Consider the following 16,264-nt stretch of genomic DNA (forward strand, 5'->3'; position numbering starts at 1 on the left):
ATACACCATAAAGCAGGGGTGTCAAACTGGCAGCTCTCCAGCTGGATGTGTCATGCAGAGGCCAGGTACACCCCAGTTCCACAAAGAGGAAAAATTACGCAAAACATCATGTGACGGCAATGTGACACAGCGAGTTTGACACCCATGCCATAAAATGTACTAAAGAAAATATATTAAGTTCATATAGCTCTCTAACAGCACGTTTCATTGCCAGCAACTTATAATCAGTAGCAGTACAAATTTAAATCAAACTCTTTAAGTGTTTCTTTTTAAAATATATATATAGTGTTAGAAGAACTGATTGTCTCCATGTTACAATGCAAATTTGCCATCTTTTGAAACACTAGTTCAACAAAATACTCAGGGTAAATCAACTATTAAAGAAAATATTTTATTATATCATGAAAAAGTATAATCATTCAAATCCAAACTTGTTTTAAAATCTGAATTTTTTAAAGATAGCCTGTTGGTACATTTTGTTCCACATGGGAATGATAGGAATACTAATCTTGTTACTAAATATTGCACAGTCTGAAAGAGACAAATAATGAAAACAAAACAAAATCACATGATCTTGGGTACCATCTCACATTATGGGGGGGGGGGAACCCTACTAAGAAACTTTTAAAAGGCGGGGGGGTTGCTTCTACAGTAGCTTTAAGTTTATAATTCTTGGAATGACTGGAATCCACTGAAGACCATAACAGGGATAGGAAGCTTCATTTCAGCAATCCCTTGTGCAAATAAGATTAATTAGAACAAATAATGCAGTTAAATCCTTGATATCATTGAAACAATTGCCACATATTTCTGTTACATTCCTGTTGAGGGAAGAGAAAATATGAAGAACAATTTATGCCATGAGTTTTGCCTGCAGTTCCATCTCTGCTGCCTGTTTCAGTGCAACATCCACCAGGAGTTGAAATCCACTGAAGTCCTGATTGAGATCTGGGGGAGTTGGAGGAGGAGTGTTGAAAAGCCCACTTTGTGCATTTGAACTAGGTCCCAACTTATCCTCATGGAATAGGAGAGAGTTATCTGTAAAGTTGGTAGGCGAAGCCCACTGAAGGTCATCTGTGGTCTGACCTGTACCGGCAGGCTGATTGAAATGGAAAGGGACATCTTTCAGTGCGGTTACGGTAGTATGACAAATTACTGAGGGACGAGCCAAAAGAGATCCTGGAGAAGGAGCATTGCAAGTCTTGTTTGGTCTTGGGCTACCAGAGAGGAAGGAGCTCTCAATCAGGGGAATGCAGTTTTTTGAGCTGGAAAATTCCACCGGATGGCCATCAATTACCTTGGTCCCTCTTCGTGAGATAGTAAATTGATTTGGGTCCTTCCCATCCTTCCTCAACATGTCAGGCAAAAGCCTGCGCCGTGCATTGATGAACCAGTTGCAGACCTGAGAATACAATGACATGTTCATTCTTACCATCATTCAATTCCAATTATGTATTGCATGAAAGCAGTTCAGCTAAATGTCTCAATACCTTCAAGCTAGATTCCTGGACCTGACAAAAAAAAAAAAGGCTGGCAAACAAGTTCTGACACACCCAAGAGAGAGACGTTCCTGGTTCAATTGCCCCTCCTCTCAGCAGAAAACCCAAAGATTGTAATGGGTAAAGCCCTAAATTTGGTTCTGAGTCTGCATATATGTAACAAACAAAGAGTAATCGAAATCATTACAGCTAGGTTAATTAACAACAGGAAAACATTTTCCTCTGAAACAGTAACTCCTCCCTAAAGGAGTTACTGATTTGCCTTGTTCAACTGACTATGTCAACAGGCAAAAGAAGGATTACCTCACCAAGTTTGCCCTTGTTTGAGTATCAAGCCAGTTTCCTGGGCAATAAAAGAAAGTCCAACAGTCCTTTTTTGTTTACTGTACAAGAACTGTTACTTCTTACAAAGAAAATGTGTGGGATACCTATAAAGAGACAATTACTCTGAGCCAACATGGCAAAACCATATTTACAATAAAGTCTATGAAATAAACTGAACTGATACACTCCAAAAACACAAATATACTCATCACCTGCTACAAATTCTGCACACACAATGTATTATTTTAAAAAAATTAGTAAGACAGTCAATGGATTGGAAGAAAATTATGTTAAAAATCCCACAAACAAAAGGAATAGTTGAAATTTCTCCTTTTGTGTTTTCTCCCCCTTCCCTATATGGTTTTAATATTAATAATAAAAGCCATTTTTATAAGCTTTTGGAAAAGCTTCATGTGTTTAAATTAATACACGCAGGTTATTTCAAATACTGCTACAAACTTTATTTCAAATGTTAGAAAATGCAACTACATATATATTCACAAAGCAAGTAAAACTTATTACACATTCACCTCCTTGGTAGAAAGGAGCAAGCATCACTACATATTCAGAATTGTACACTTTTTCCGAATTTGGAACAGAAACCAATCATTTGTATTCTTAGGCAAATCTGAGTGCTGACAATTAGACAGGAATTGATTTTTAAATATGCAGAAAGAAGTATTTCAGTAAGAAAAACCACTGAGTTTCAAGGCTACTGCATTTAGATGATTGAGAAAAACTGAAATTCACATTTTTTCTGTCACTGTTACTATGTGAGCTTGCCTCATGTAAATCAGAATTTCTCATTAGGCTGGAAGCTTTAATTGTCCTAATAAAAAGCACAGATGGAAACTGAACATTCATACTTATTTTAGGCACTGAGCAAAAGGTTAGTCTTGGGTAAGCAGGCATCTATCCCACTTAAGCTATGAACTTTGTGGGTCTACAGAAAAACCCAGGCTGAAATACCACCTTTGTCAATCAAATACCAAGACACTTTTTAAGGTAAAGTGGAAGCTAATGGTCAATAGAAAGAACATTGGTCTTACCTGAACGTGTCTTTTAAGAGGAAGGGAGGGAGTGGTCACATGTGGGTATTCTCAAAGCCTGATTGGTCCAAAGACTGAGAGCAAACTCTTAAATACTGGTGCCTTCCAGTCCTATCCCAGTTTCCTCAAAGGCTAACGGTAGAACTGAAACAACAACAACAACAAAAAACAACCCCCCGGGGAACCACCCAGGACCTCTCCTTGGCCCCAAAGGAAAAATCACTAGGGCAGGCTGTGACCACTCCCTCCCTTCCTCTTAAAAGACACGTTCAGGTAAGACCAACGTTCTTTTTGCAGAGGAAGGGAGGGAGTGGTCACATGTGGGACATACCCAAGCTACAGTCCCAGGGAGGGAAAACAGGAAACCACTAAGGCCCAAGGGGAGCATCAGTCGCCACCCACTGCAAGACCCTCCAACCAAATGATGCATCCGCCGAAGCGAAGGCATCCAGATGATAATATCAGGTGAAAGGCGTCGGAGAAGCCCAAGTGGCCGCACGACCAACGTCAGCAGACAGGGCCCTCGTGGCCCACGCCGCCGTGGTCATGGCACTGCTAGTAAAACGGGCCATGGTGCCCAAAGGGGCCGGACGACCAGCTGCTCCGTAGGCCCTGCAATGGCCTGATGCAGCCAATGGCCAATGGTGGCCGAGGACACCCCAGAACCAAACGTTCCCGGCTGGAACGAAAACAAACCAGGCTTCCAACCTACGGACCCCCTTGGTCCGCCGGAGGTAAATCCGCAGAGCACGGCGCATGTCCAACCGATGCCAGAGCCTCTCCCTATCATTGGAACAGGCCCGGGCAAAGGTCGGGCAGGACTATCTCCTGAGCCCCAAGGAAGGTAGTGTTCACCATCGGAATGAAGGTAGGATCAAGGCGAAGCACCGCCCTGTCCTGGAGAAGATGGCAAAGGTCGACCCCGGAAGACAGGGTGCCCAACTCCAAAATACGTCAGCGGAGGCAACCGCCACCAGGAAAACCACTTTCAAAGACCAGAACCGCAGATGAACAGACTGAAGAGGTTCGAATGGGGCCCCCGTCAAAGCCCTGAGAGCTAGGGGAATATCTCACATGGGGAACCCATGGACGGAGGGAGGCCTGAGATTAGCCGCTCCCACAGAAAAAGCTTGATCAGGGGAACCTGAGAGAGGGAAGAAGACCCCACACCCCCCAGGACCGAAGACAAAGCCCCACCTGGCGGCACAACGTCCGTGAAAGCCCGTCGTCAAGGCCCTTCTGCCGGAAATCCAAGATGCTAGGAATAGTGGCCCTGATGGGAGAAATGCTAAGAGGAGAACACCACCAGACAAAGGCCACCCAGGTGGAATTGTAGATGCGGGTCGTAGAAGGGCGCCGAGATGCCTCGAGGTACTAATTACCCCAGCAGACAGGTTAACCCCCTTCAGCAGCCGCTGTCCAAGAGCCAGGCAGTCAGCCGGACCCACCAGGCTCCGGGAAAATCAGAACCCCCACTGCAAGGCCACCCCCTCCCGCGGGATCCTCCACAGAGGGGCCATGACAGCCGGACCAGGTCCGCGAAACAAGGGCTCCTGGGCCAACAAGAGGCCACCACAATGACAGGAGCCATCTCCGCTACCACCTTCCAGAAGGGCCCTGGAACAAGGGGGATGGGAGGAAATGCAAACAGAATTTAGCACAATTTAGAATTTAGGAAAACTTTTAAAGTGCCCAATTAAGCCAAATAGAAAGCCAGATCGCAATAAAAATAAAGCCTACCTATGGAATATTCTCAAACAGTACTTGGACCAAGAAAGACTGAGAGGAAACTGGGATAGGACTGGAAGGCACCAGTATTTAAGAGTTTGCTCTCAGTCTTTGGACCAATCAGGCTTTGAGAATACCCACATGTGACCACTCCCTCCCTTCCTCTGGAAAACGCTAAATATTAATACTGTGGTACATCACCCAATGTCTATTAATTTAAGAGCAAAATACATAGTATTCAACAGGTAATCAAACTGGTCTCTATTGCCTTAGCTTCATTAGAACACACATACCTGTAGTGTGGAAAGGTGCGTCTGTCTTGACAATAGTGCTTTCTCTTGTTCAGAAGGATAAGCATTATAACGGTGCTCATACAGCCAGTCCCGAAGAATCTGCACCGATTCTTTGGGCAGGTTACCCCGTCTCCTCCTCTTGATTGAGCAGGCAGAAGAAGAGAGATCCAAGGGGACGTCCATGCTGTCATCGTCTTCTGTCTCACTGCCTGATATTGCAGCAGCACCTATGATGAACATGAAAAGGTATGATGCTACTATCTTTCCTAATTCTGCATTTCTCTACTCAAACACGTTATCACCATCCTAGGCAATAAAATTGTAATAATATGCACCAATGAGCACTAGAAAATCCTAGTATCTTTCATTCTGAAAAACTGAGCAACTTGGTTATCTGTCTGTACACATGCAATGATCTGCTTTATTTGGAGAACCACACCATTTATTGGCCAACAATGTGTATATTCATCTGGGCAATTTTCTCCAAAATTAATTCTACCACTTTTTACTAACTTAGAATAGTTGTTCAGAAATAATTCACTCAGAGCACTAAATTGTGGTTATTTAATTAGGATTTGTTGAGACATCAAATAGGCTGAACTAACACAAAAAGCTAAGCAATAAGCGGGGGTGGGTTTAGGTTATGATAACCACATCCATCATTCAAAGCCAGAATGACACACCCAAGACGTGTGATCCCTGCATACTTTTGGGGGCACACAAACCACTCTCATTATTAATGCTGTCTATGAGAATAGTAAAAATAAACCCACAGAATGAAAAATTCACTTTTTTTTTTCTGGAGCATCAGCTGTTTCCCATTCACAGTTGACCTTTTTTAATTGCTACCCATCATAACACTGACTTTATATGAACATTCTAACATTGTCATCTAAGAATAATAATTTGGTAATTAGAAGACTTACTAAAATTAAGCCCAATAACAGCTAGATATGAGGCTTCATTCTAAACAGTTAACATTTTGCATGAAGTATCACAACATCTTTTATGAACAGAAATATCAACCCTACTTCTATAACTGTTTCTTGCAAATTAGCATTTAGCACTAATACGCTGAGGGGGGGAAATCATGAGAAAATGGTAAATTATGCCTCAGAATGATATCCATATTTCCTTCATCTTCTCCCTGAAGTCCTCAAGAAAAGTGGTTTGTCTATATTAGAATGAAGTTTTTTTTCTTCCAGCCTTTCTATAAATACTACTTATAGGTACCCTGTTTTCCCAAAAATAAGACCTCCCCGGATAATAAGCCCAATCAGGCTTTTGAGCGCATGCACTAAAATAAGCTCTCCCCTGAAAATAAGCCCTCCCCAAAAATATTGCAACACAGCAGCAGCCATGAGATGACTATACTCAACCGCCTTTTGAACCTCAAAAATAATAAGACCTCCCTGAAAATAAGATCAAGTGCTTATTTCGGAGGTCAAAAGAAAATAAGACCCTGTCGTATTTTGGGGGAAACATGGTATCTATAGGTTCTCATTTTGCAACCACATTTGGGACCAGCAACCATATCACTAAGTGAGGCAGTCCAACTCTCCAGTCCTTTGAAATGCTCACTGCACTGGTGCTGGGATAGCTGGCTTGAAACTGACAAGATAAGCTTCTGTTTTTGTGACTCCTAACCCCTTTCCCAAGTTTTGGGAATGCTGACCCCTGACATAATGAGCAAGAAGTAAAATGATATTTCCACTGAATGAAATTTACATTCAATGGAGAGGAAGGCATTACAAGGGAGTAAGCAGGCACACAATGGGGAATGCACATAGAAAGCAACATGCTGGCCTTGGCAACCATGGGCACACTGCACAAACAGCTTGGTGTATTCCCCATTGTGTTCTTTCTTTCTTTCTTTCTTTCTTTCTTTCTTTCTTTCTCTTCCTTCCTTCCTTCCTTCTTTCCTTCTTTCCTTCTTTCTTTCTTTCTTTCTTTCTTGTAACACTTCCTCTCCAATCTTTCAATTCTGCATTATTGGGAGAGAATATGTTTTCTGGATTTATTTTAATCCGCAACTCTCAGCCTGATGGGGTCCATTTTAAAACGTAATCTTTCTTTTGCCAACTCTATAACAAATTTGATCAACTTTGCTTAATTTCAAATTTATACTAGGAGATAAATTACGTAATTTATTTCCAATGTTACATTGGAACAAGAAGGAATAAAAGCAGCACAAAAGAAGAACAATTAAGCCCTTCTCACAAGAGATTGTTGAATTAATTAAATCCTTTAGTAAAACTTGTATTTACTAGTTTGAGAAAATAACGTCACTAGTCAGTATTCAGAGAGAGGAGCTGTTTTGCTCTGTTATTCTATTGGAAAGAATAGGTCTTGATGTGTGGCTGCCTTTGTCAAGAAACTGAACTATTTTCCTGACCTGTTTCAATATATAGGATTAAAATCTCTCTGTTCATGGAGGTGGAGTTATGATAAGAAGTAACAATCATTTCCCCCTTTTATCCAATGCCAAAATATATTGAATTCTTGTTGCAATAAAACCTGTTTGTCACTGTTAAACATGAGCGAACAGAGTAATTAAAGTACAGATAGTCCTCACTTACCAACTGACTCATTCAGCATCCATCCAGTTACAATGGTGCTAAAAAAATAACTTTACATCAGTGTCCACATTTATGACTTCACAGTGAAGTCATTTATTACAATCACTATGTGTTGTCCTGTGCCTGACCTGTGGTTCCAATGCATCATTAATGGAAGAAACAGTTAGGGAATGAATTAGGTTGTTATCACCTCCTTCATTCTAAATCCTTTCCATCCTCCATTCCAGTCACATGACCTAGACTGGAGTTGTAATTAAAGGATTGAATATTGTTCCTGAAGGCACATTCTGCATGCTTTCTCTCCTTTGCTTGTTCTAGCAATGGTTCTGTGTCTTTGCAGAATGTGTGATGTGATGATGGTGAGGAATAACAATTGTAGCTTTCTCAAGCATGAAATACATCGATGGGAAAACTGCACTTTTGTTTATCAGTGGATACTTTTTTCCCAGCAACTTCCAGGGTTATTTATGAACATAAACACTGCTACCCAATTTGTTATTATACCTTCTAAGTCGAGATACTGTTCAATAAAAGTTGAAACTTTTCAAGGTAAATAAGAAATACATTTGGTGTTCAATTGTATCATGGCTCAAGATCTAATTGTGGTCATGCTGTGTCACTAGTGTGTCAGTAAACCAGGTGAATACAATACGTCAGTGTTCTCCAAATATAACGATAAAAGCTAACTGTTGGACCATTTAGCCTGAAGAGAACAGAAATTAACAAGGTGTCCTGTAACAATAATGAACCACCATTTGAAAAGGATGGTGGGGACAAGCTAGAAAGCAAAGTGCAAGGTTTCAGGCACTTACTGTAGATGGGTTTATTTACATTCCCAGATGTTTATTTGGCATATTCAGTAGCACACTCTGGTACTGTTTACAAAACTTTCTTAACCATGGTGCATTTAAACCTGGTTTAATCAACTAATCAAAATTTCTGAGGTAACACAAACACTGAACCTAGCTAGACACAAGATCTGGCTTCATCCAACATGCTTGTGGTTAGTCAGTCTGTGATCTAATGCATCATGTGACCATAATATCTGAAATCTGAGTTCTCTTTTCATTGTGTTTGGTATAATTTATAATGTTACACATTCTTATGGTATCTTTCAATAAAAATTGAAAATTTTGTGGTAGAGGTCTTCCCATGAATGGAATAAATCGGTGGGTTTCAAATCCCATTCCAACCGCTTTGGTTGGAATGGGGCCAGCAGCATCCTCATGGACGTGCGCAGCACGCACATGCATCTTAGTGCCTCTGCGATGCTCCAGCTGCTCCGCAGAGCGTCACGCAGACGCTGTACACACCATGAGTGTACGCAGCAGTGCAGAAGCTTTAAAACACAGGTAAGCAGCTCAGGCGGGCGGGTGGGCCCTCCAGAGCACCATACCGGAACGGTATTCGGTGCTCCGGACTGGCTCCGGTACGCCTGTACCAGGACGTACCACCTGCAACTCACCACTGGAACAAATATAAAAAAGAGAGGGTGCATTATATCAGGATTTGATATATATTGACGTAGTCCTCCACTTACAACAGTTCATTTAGTGACTGTTCAAAGTTACAATGGCACTGAAAAAAGTGACATGACCATTTTTCAGTTATGACTGTTGCAGCATCCCCATGATCATATGATCAACATTCAGATGCTTTGCAACTGGTTCATATTTATGACCACTGCTGTGTCCCAAGGTCATGTGATCAATTTTTGGTGACCTTCTGACAAGCAAAGTCAACAGGGAAGCCAGATTACTAGATTAACAACTGCAGTGATTCACTTTACAACTGTGGCAAGAAAGATTGTAAAATGGAACAAAACTCACTTAACAAATGTCTCATTTAGCAACAGAAATTTTGGGAACCATTGTGGTCTGCTAAGGATTACTTGTATACAAGGCCAGATTTTTTTTAATCAGTGCTCTCCCAACAATGAATAGCCTGGATTTCAGTCTGATGGTATCTTTCTATTTGCTAAAACTTTTGATAGCAGAACATAATCTAAAAAGGTAACTTTATGCCTTATAGAAGCTATAGAAATGTGACAATAGACTGGAATATTCCTTTTAAGAATACTTTCATACTGTGATACCAGATAGTTTATAATATTTGGAGCTTATTGTTGTAGTAGTTCCCTTCTCTCCAGATGCATTTGGGACACTCCTTTCCATATAATGGTCTGATTCATGGACCTTTGGTCATTTGCTCTCTCCGTTAGTGCCCTTCATACACGGATAAAGAACAGGAATTCATTCAGAGATGTAATTAAAAAACAAATCAATGGATCCTAGCACATTACACAAGATTTACACCTAAATGCTGAGAAAAACAATCAAGCCAAACTATTTCAGCTAGCTAGAACAGAAGATTGCTTTAAAAAGTAAAGAAAAACAAACAAACTTGAAACTAAAAAGTGTTCAAAGGCTATAAAATGTATTCTGGTCCCTTCAAAACAAAATGTAAACATTGGTTGATCTCTTCCTCACCTCATAAACATTAAAAAAAGGAGAACCCATAAAGCTCCTGACAGTATAAATAAAAATTAAAGCAAGAACAAACCTGCAGCACTGAGTGCCCTTTGATCTGCTTACTTATTGTGACATGTTCCCTCTGCTAAGAGGTTAATGATACAAAACAGGTTTGGGCTAAACAGGAGACAAATGCTAAGCAATTCTTGGGGGGGGGGGTATAATGAGCAGATTTCAATAAAGGAGCATTAACTACCAGGAAGGAGACCCTGTATTTGTGCAGAAGCTGCAGTTACAGGAAACCACAGGGAGCATTAGATGCAAACTAGTCCAGTTGATTTTTTTTATTAGAGCAAAGGCCATATTGGTGCTGCCATGGCAGTGTTTACATTGGAGCGTTTGTGCTGATTACTAACAAGGGAAAACCAAAGCTACCCTGTAATCAGTCTGTGCTCTGCATTTCCTGTTTTAACAAGGAACAGTTAAAAGGTGGCCTGACTAGGCTGCCTGTCTCAGTAGGATCACTACTGCTTTGTTATTAGGTTCTCTACGGAATTCTTGCAGGGAGAAATATTTGCACTCTTAATTTGGTATTTTGACATAGCAGATTACAATTTTCACATGACTTACTTGGTCATAATGTAACCAAAGCACCAATTTCAATTTTAAAAAATAGTTTATTTTAAATTCTCATCTGAGGACTGAGAAATATTTAGCTAACAGCAATTTAATATTCTACTACATACTAACATACATATACAAGAGTTTGTGTTATTGAAAATAACTTTAATGTTCCATAATTATTTACTCCTCTAAAGATAATAGTTTCAACAATACTATTTGTCTAACAAAACAAACCCAAAACCAGAGCCATGCATAGTAAGAGTATTAATTCCTTAATTTTTGCATATTAAGGAAACAACAAACCTACTGAAAATTTAACCTTATAAAATAGTGGGACTGCTGTTGGGGGAGGAGTATAATATTGGGAAAGTGGTAGATACCAGCTGCTTTGATAAATTTATAAAATGCCTTATATCAAATAAGTTCACTTTGCACCATGAGCAATGTACAAAACTGCTTTCTCCACAAATCTTTTGTGTGTGAAACTCTTATCAAGCTGTTTTGCAGGACAGCTCAGTTATTTTCCAGAAAACACCTGCAGAATTTATAGATACAGGATTCAAATTCTTAATTTGAAAACCTTAAGACTCTACATGTGGTATTGACTTTCAATATGCAAGAAAGACAAATTTACAAAAAAAATTAGCAGACTTGAGACTGACACAAAATTAAAGACATGGATGCAGCACTAAGTTATTAACTGCTAAGACAATAAATATTACTTGAAAAAATAAGAACTTTCCTAGAACTTATTTTCTAATCATTACAAGCATATAATCCTTCCAAGTTCATTTTGACCAGAAACAAGTTACAGCACCCTACTGTGAGCTTACTGTAGAAAAGATGTGTATCTGTAACTCTTTAAAAGTTAGAGAAGATAGATTAGAGAGTTGAATAGGAATATAGCTCTTCAAAAATTAACATGTTTTTCATTAGAGAATGAAATCTCACCAGATTTTAAAATAGAAAGCTTTTATCATAGGCAAAAAATTACAGCTAAGTATGGTCCCAGGTTGTGGTGACAAAGGAGAAATTTTTGGACATGAAGTAAGAGGAAATAAAATCTCAAAGATACACACAGTCATCATTATGCTAAAGCTTAGTCATATGTAACTCATTGTGTGCTTTTTACAAAACAATGGTAATGCCAGATTTGTGTAAGGATACATAGGTATACTGTGCAAGTTAACAGATGTTTTAAGAACACTTTCACTGATATGATCAGTGAAATTTGAAGTCTACTCATTTATCCCACTTTTAATATTTTTAATGTTATGTATACTTCTCAGACCACAGAAAGCTACACCAATCGAAAAATACAATCATATAAAATTGGAGTGTATAAATCATCTTAGATTAAGCACAAACAAAATTTCAGATTTCCAGATCACATGTATCATCAACCATTCAACTTTTCAAAATATTTTTATTCTGATCTCCTTTACATTCCATCTACCTGAAAACTTTTCCTCATGCTCAACTCCTCCACTCCCTTCCACTTTCTCTCAGGCACTTAATGTGTTAGTTTTATTAAACATTGTCTGGGCTGACAGAACAGGCAGCATGCTTAAAGTTGACAAGATAGGAACTCCAGAGTTTAAACATGCGTGCACAAAACACAGCATCCCACCCCTCCCCTTCCCCAAAATCTTGGAACAATGGATCAGCAGGCAGGAAATCAGCTCACCACCACTGTTGTTCAAATAAAGAGAGCACATCAGCAGTTACAAAAACATTATACAAATTATCCAGTGTGGAATTTTTTGCTCAATGTGACAAATATTTTTGTACAAAGTTCCAAAACAATGATATTTGTCTTTAGCTTCAGAGGTAGGCCTTGTTGGAGCACATACTGTTACATACACAAGGTTGTACCTCTCACTTATTTTACTGTGTGCTTACATTACCATTTAATCATGGTTCTAACTTGTTAGCTCACTTTCCTTTTTATATTTCATAGTTACATGTCACTCACTACACAAGATCAGCTGCATGGAAAAGAACGTTTTAGATACATTTCAAAAGCAAAAAAAATAAGTCTCCCGAGGACCCACAAAGCCTAACTACTTGTTAAAACAGGAGTTACATTGTGTCTTTCCATTTAACTCCCTAACTCTAAACCTTTCACTAGCTTTTCACAGTGTTCGTGCAGCTACTACTGGTAGCATACGACAGGTAAGAAACCCTAACTCAAGGGGGCAAATTATGAATAAACATGGACAAGACATTGACAAAAACAGCAGTGCCTGCAAGACATTTCACCAGGTCCTGTTTGTTTTAAAAAGTGGTTTTCAAGTTATCTTGCCTTTCATCTGACAGTAGCCTATAAACCTGCTTTTTCGTCCACTTAAAAAATAAATGGAATTTTTCTCTTCTTACACGCCCCGAGTCTTAAAGCGTGGGAGATCCGCTCTCCGGGCTTTCTTTAACCGATTTTTTGCAGAGGCTCCACCCCCGTCTCTCTGCCCCCTCCCTCCCCGACAAGCGCAAACAAAGAAAGTACTTCAAGCACGCTGTTGCTAGTCTGAGAATTTGTTTTCAGGTGCCGCCTCGCTTTCCGTGTCGCGTGTTCAACAGCCGAACGAAACAGCGGGGCTCGGAAAGAAAGAGCCACGAGCGGGTCGGGGAGAGAAAAGAGTCGGAAAGGGAGGGGGGGACTTTTGTTTCGGACACAAAACGGGCCGCGGAGACTTAGGGGTTTGACAGGGCGCCAGCAGCTGAAGGGGCGGCAGCCTTCAAACCGACATCGCCGCGCTTATGTGTGTGTGTTTTTTTAAATGTCTGAATGGGGAACCTCCCCTCAACTGCCCCCCTCCTCAACTTCGAGTTAACGCTGTACAAAGAAGCCTTTAAAAAAAACGGAGGCGAAGAAGTCCCAATTTCTTCCACAGCCTGTACTCGAGAGTTGCCCAAACCCCAAGCCCCACACGCACGCACTGCTTGACAATTGTTTAGCAACGCCACGAGGTAGGCAACGGGGGCTCCTTTCACTTGGAAGCCAGAGAGAGAGAGAGAGAGAGAGAGAGAGAGACGCTCCAAGCAGGGCAAACTACTTACTTTTCTGAGCTTTCATTTCGGCGCCCTTCCCGCCTTTTTGTGGGAGATCCCCCTCCTTTTATCGCCAGGAAGGGAGAAAGAAAGTTTGGAAAAGAAAGGGGGGGAGAAGGGAGGGGGAGAAAAGAGCGGAGGAGAAGAGAAGGCGGCTTCCAGCGGGGTCCTTTGCAAAGGCGGCGTCTGACGCTTGCGGGACGGCCGGGGCTGGCTGGTGCAGAAAGTAACTTGAGAGTGGCCCTCTCGCCGCTTCTTCCTTCTTTGTTCTTCAACTGGTGCTTGGCATAAGCTGCTGCTGCTGCCTACGCCACGAGGTGTGCCCTCCCCCACCTCTCGGCCCTGACTAAGCGGGAGAGGAGCCAGGACTGCCCCTCCCCTCCCCTCCGGCAGGCTGGCCGTCTGGGTAACGGCTTTGGGGCGGGGGGAGAGGGCAAGTCTGTCAAAATACCGGCGCTAAACCGAAAGAAGGGGGGAGAGCAGCTGTCCCCAAGACACATGGGCAAGGCGAGGGAAGCCTCGCTTCCTAAATTGTCCTTTTAAAGGCTAATTTAACAAAAACGGAAAAGTAGGCAAAGGGGAACTCGTGGGGGGGGGGAGAGATAATTTGAATGCTTCAGGCCCCGGGAGCTCTGCCTTGAAGCGATGTAAACGCCGTTTATAAAGTTTACGTCAACAGCCCCGTTCCGCTTCGAGAATCTCCTCAGGCAGAGACAAACCCCCAAGTCTCTCGCTCCACAAGCCCGTCTTCGGCTTGGTCAGCGTGGAAGGCATCGATGCAGGTCTCTCCGCCACTTCTTGGATTGCTACAGTCAGGTTTCCATCCCAGGAGTCCTCGCAACGAGCCTGGCCCACCAGAGAGCCAAGTTTTCCCCCCTTCTTGGCCGTGCACGTAGCAAGCCAGGTGGCTCAACTCTTGTTCCTCTTCCGCTTCCTCCGAGATCGCTGAATACAGCGTTGCTGGCTTGAATAAACCCCTCAAACCCTTTGCGCGAATTTACTCTTTTTGGGGGGGGGGATTCCTATTAAAAGAAAAACCCTACCACCATCCCCTTCTGAATCCTATATTCCAAATGTTTTAACACCACCACCCCTCGGAATCTACATCACCGCGCTTTGGGATACATGCGATCTGCTAACTTAAAAAGAGCCCAGCTACAAGATGAACCGTTGCGTTGGCTTAACTTGGGACAGGGGTGTGTGTGTCTGTGTGTTTAAGTAACGCGAGAATCAGGAGAGTTGCCGAACAGTGCGGTTTCTTCCGTCTGTTCAGATGTGGAGTTGGAGAGAGAGGAGAAAAAAACATTACGTCAGTTCCAATTTACACGTAGGGAAAGTCGCCGGTCCCATAGTTACACTACTTTCCCACCACTCCGCTTCTACTAATGAAATGTGTTCCATATATTTTACACATGCTCATTTAAGGTTGTGGGGGGGGGGGGGTCCGAACCCCGTGACCTGTTTTTAGTCTCACGGCTTTCATTCAACACCATTGAATAAACACAACTTGTGCAGCGCGTTTGTTTTCCTCCGTATTATCTTAGCAGCGTTACTGGGACGGATCCAACTGCAGCCGAATGAGACCCACCGGAGTCTCGGGTCACCGGAGCCGCAATTTAGGCACTGCTGCGTGGGCTGCTCTCCAACCCTGAGGGACAGAGGCGGCTTCTTTTCCTTCCCGTAAGAAGGCGCTTTTCATCTGGGATGGAAAAGCACCCTCTTGCTCAAGCGTTAATAGCCCGTCACCTAGCCTGAATTTTAACGAGCACATTCATCATGACTAAATGTGGGTGTCATGCAGTAATTATCGCAACCGAAAAGCATACGTCGGCGTAATTCAGTCAAATAAGCCAGGTCTTAATAGAAAGGCGCCCTCCCCACCAGCTCTTCCAGCCACTGAACCGCCAGCTGACTGAGCTGCAGACAAACGGGGCCTTCAGAGGTCACGTGGTTTGCTTCCGGAAGGGGAGGGGGGATAGGCGCTCCGGGAAGAGTCTTGTTTACATGCTTGATCTCGGGTCCACACTATACAAAGGTGAACAACCAAGCCTCGTCGTTTTCTTTCAATGGCTTAGCAGCGCGCCATTTCTTGTAGTTAAAATACATTATGGCAGGAGAATCGCGCTAAAACGCTAGTTTTCTGCAGGGTGATCTATTTAAACAACAACAACAAAACTTCTCAAGTTCTTTTGCATATTATCCAGACCGAAAGCCATATGGGGCCCAAGGAATAAATACACCTCCCCTTCAATGTTTCTTGAGAAGCTTTTACGGATCTGCCGTGTCATCGTTAATGACGGAATCACTCAGCTGATCCGCAACACACTGAGCGGAGTTCCGAGGAGGCATACTATAGTAAGGGTGGCGGTATCTATGGCCCCGGCCCTCCTGCATTTCAGAAGAGACCTAAAACTGTGTTTCGACATCCGTTCTTTCAACGATCGAGTCTTGTGTTTGATTCCTCTGAAGTCAGACTATTAACAAAGCACCAGCCTTTTCTCGCACGTTGTGCGCCTTGCATTGCGCGTCTCATCTTCTCTCTGCCCCCCCCCCACCCGGTAAGGGTCTGCTGCCAGGTGGCTAGATCCTTGCAGCGCAGAAACCCCCGAACTTTCTCGCCTGCAGCCCGGGGGTCGCTTTCGCCGATGA

General features: G+C 42.3%; 1 protein-coding gene across 4 annotated transcripts; it reads right to left on the reverse strand.

Annotated features, from left to right (window-relative positions):
- Positions 1 to 375: 375 nt before the first annotated feature.
- TGIF1 (TGFB induced factor homeobox 1) lies at positions 376 to 14,784 on the reverse strand. Of its 4 annotated transcripts, none has more exons than XM_032222956.1 (3): positions 13,625 to 14,784; positions 4,894 to 5,120; positions 376 to 1,402 (listed from the first exon to the last, which is right to left on the reverse strand). In XM_032222956.1, the coding sequence occupies exons 1-3, from the start codon at positions 13,638 to 13,640 to the stop codon at positions 854 to 856; spliced, it is 792 nt and encodes a 263-aa protein (XP_032078847.1). In that variant the 5' UTR covers positions 13,641 to 14,784; the 3' UTR covers positions 376 to 853. The 4 variants fall into 4 exon arrangements, with proteins under 4 accessions (XP_032078847.1, XP_032078849.1, XP_032078850.1 ...); XM_032222958.1 differs by lacking the exon at positions 13,625 to 14,784 and adding an exon at positions 13,071 to 13,568; XM_032222959.1 differs by lacking the exon at positions 13,625 to 14,784 and adding an exon at positions 12,947 to 13,015.
- Positions 14,785 to 16,264: the final 1,480 nt, after the last annotated feature.

The sequence above is a fragment of the Thamnophis elegans genome, chromosome 8 (genome assembly GCF_009769535.1).
Source record: "Thamnophis elegans isolate rThaEle1 chromosome 8, rThaEle1.pri, whole genome shotgun sequence".
NCBI lineage: Eukaryota > Metazoa > Chordata > Lepidosauria > Squamata > Colubridae > Thamnophis > Thamnophis elegans.

What these genes read in the sequence shown, in the direction of transcription:
- TGIF1 (XM_032222956.1), bottom strand. An exon ending in CGCACCTTTCCACACTACAG is followed by an intron (nt 1,403 to 4,893) that starts GTATGTGTGTTC and finishes TTGTATTCTCAG; the next exon opens with GTCTGCAACTGGTTCATCAA.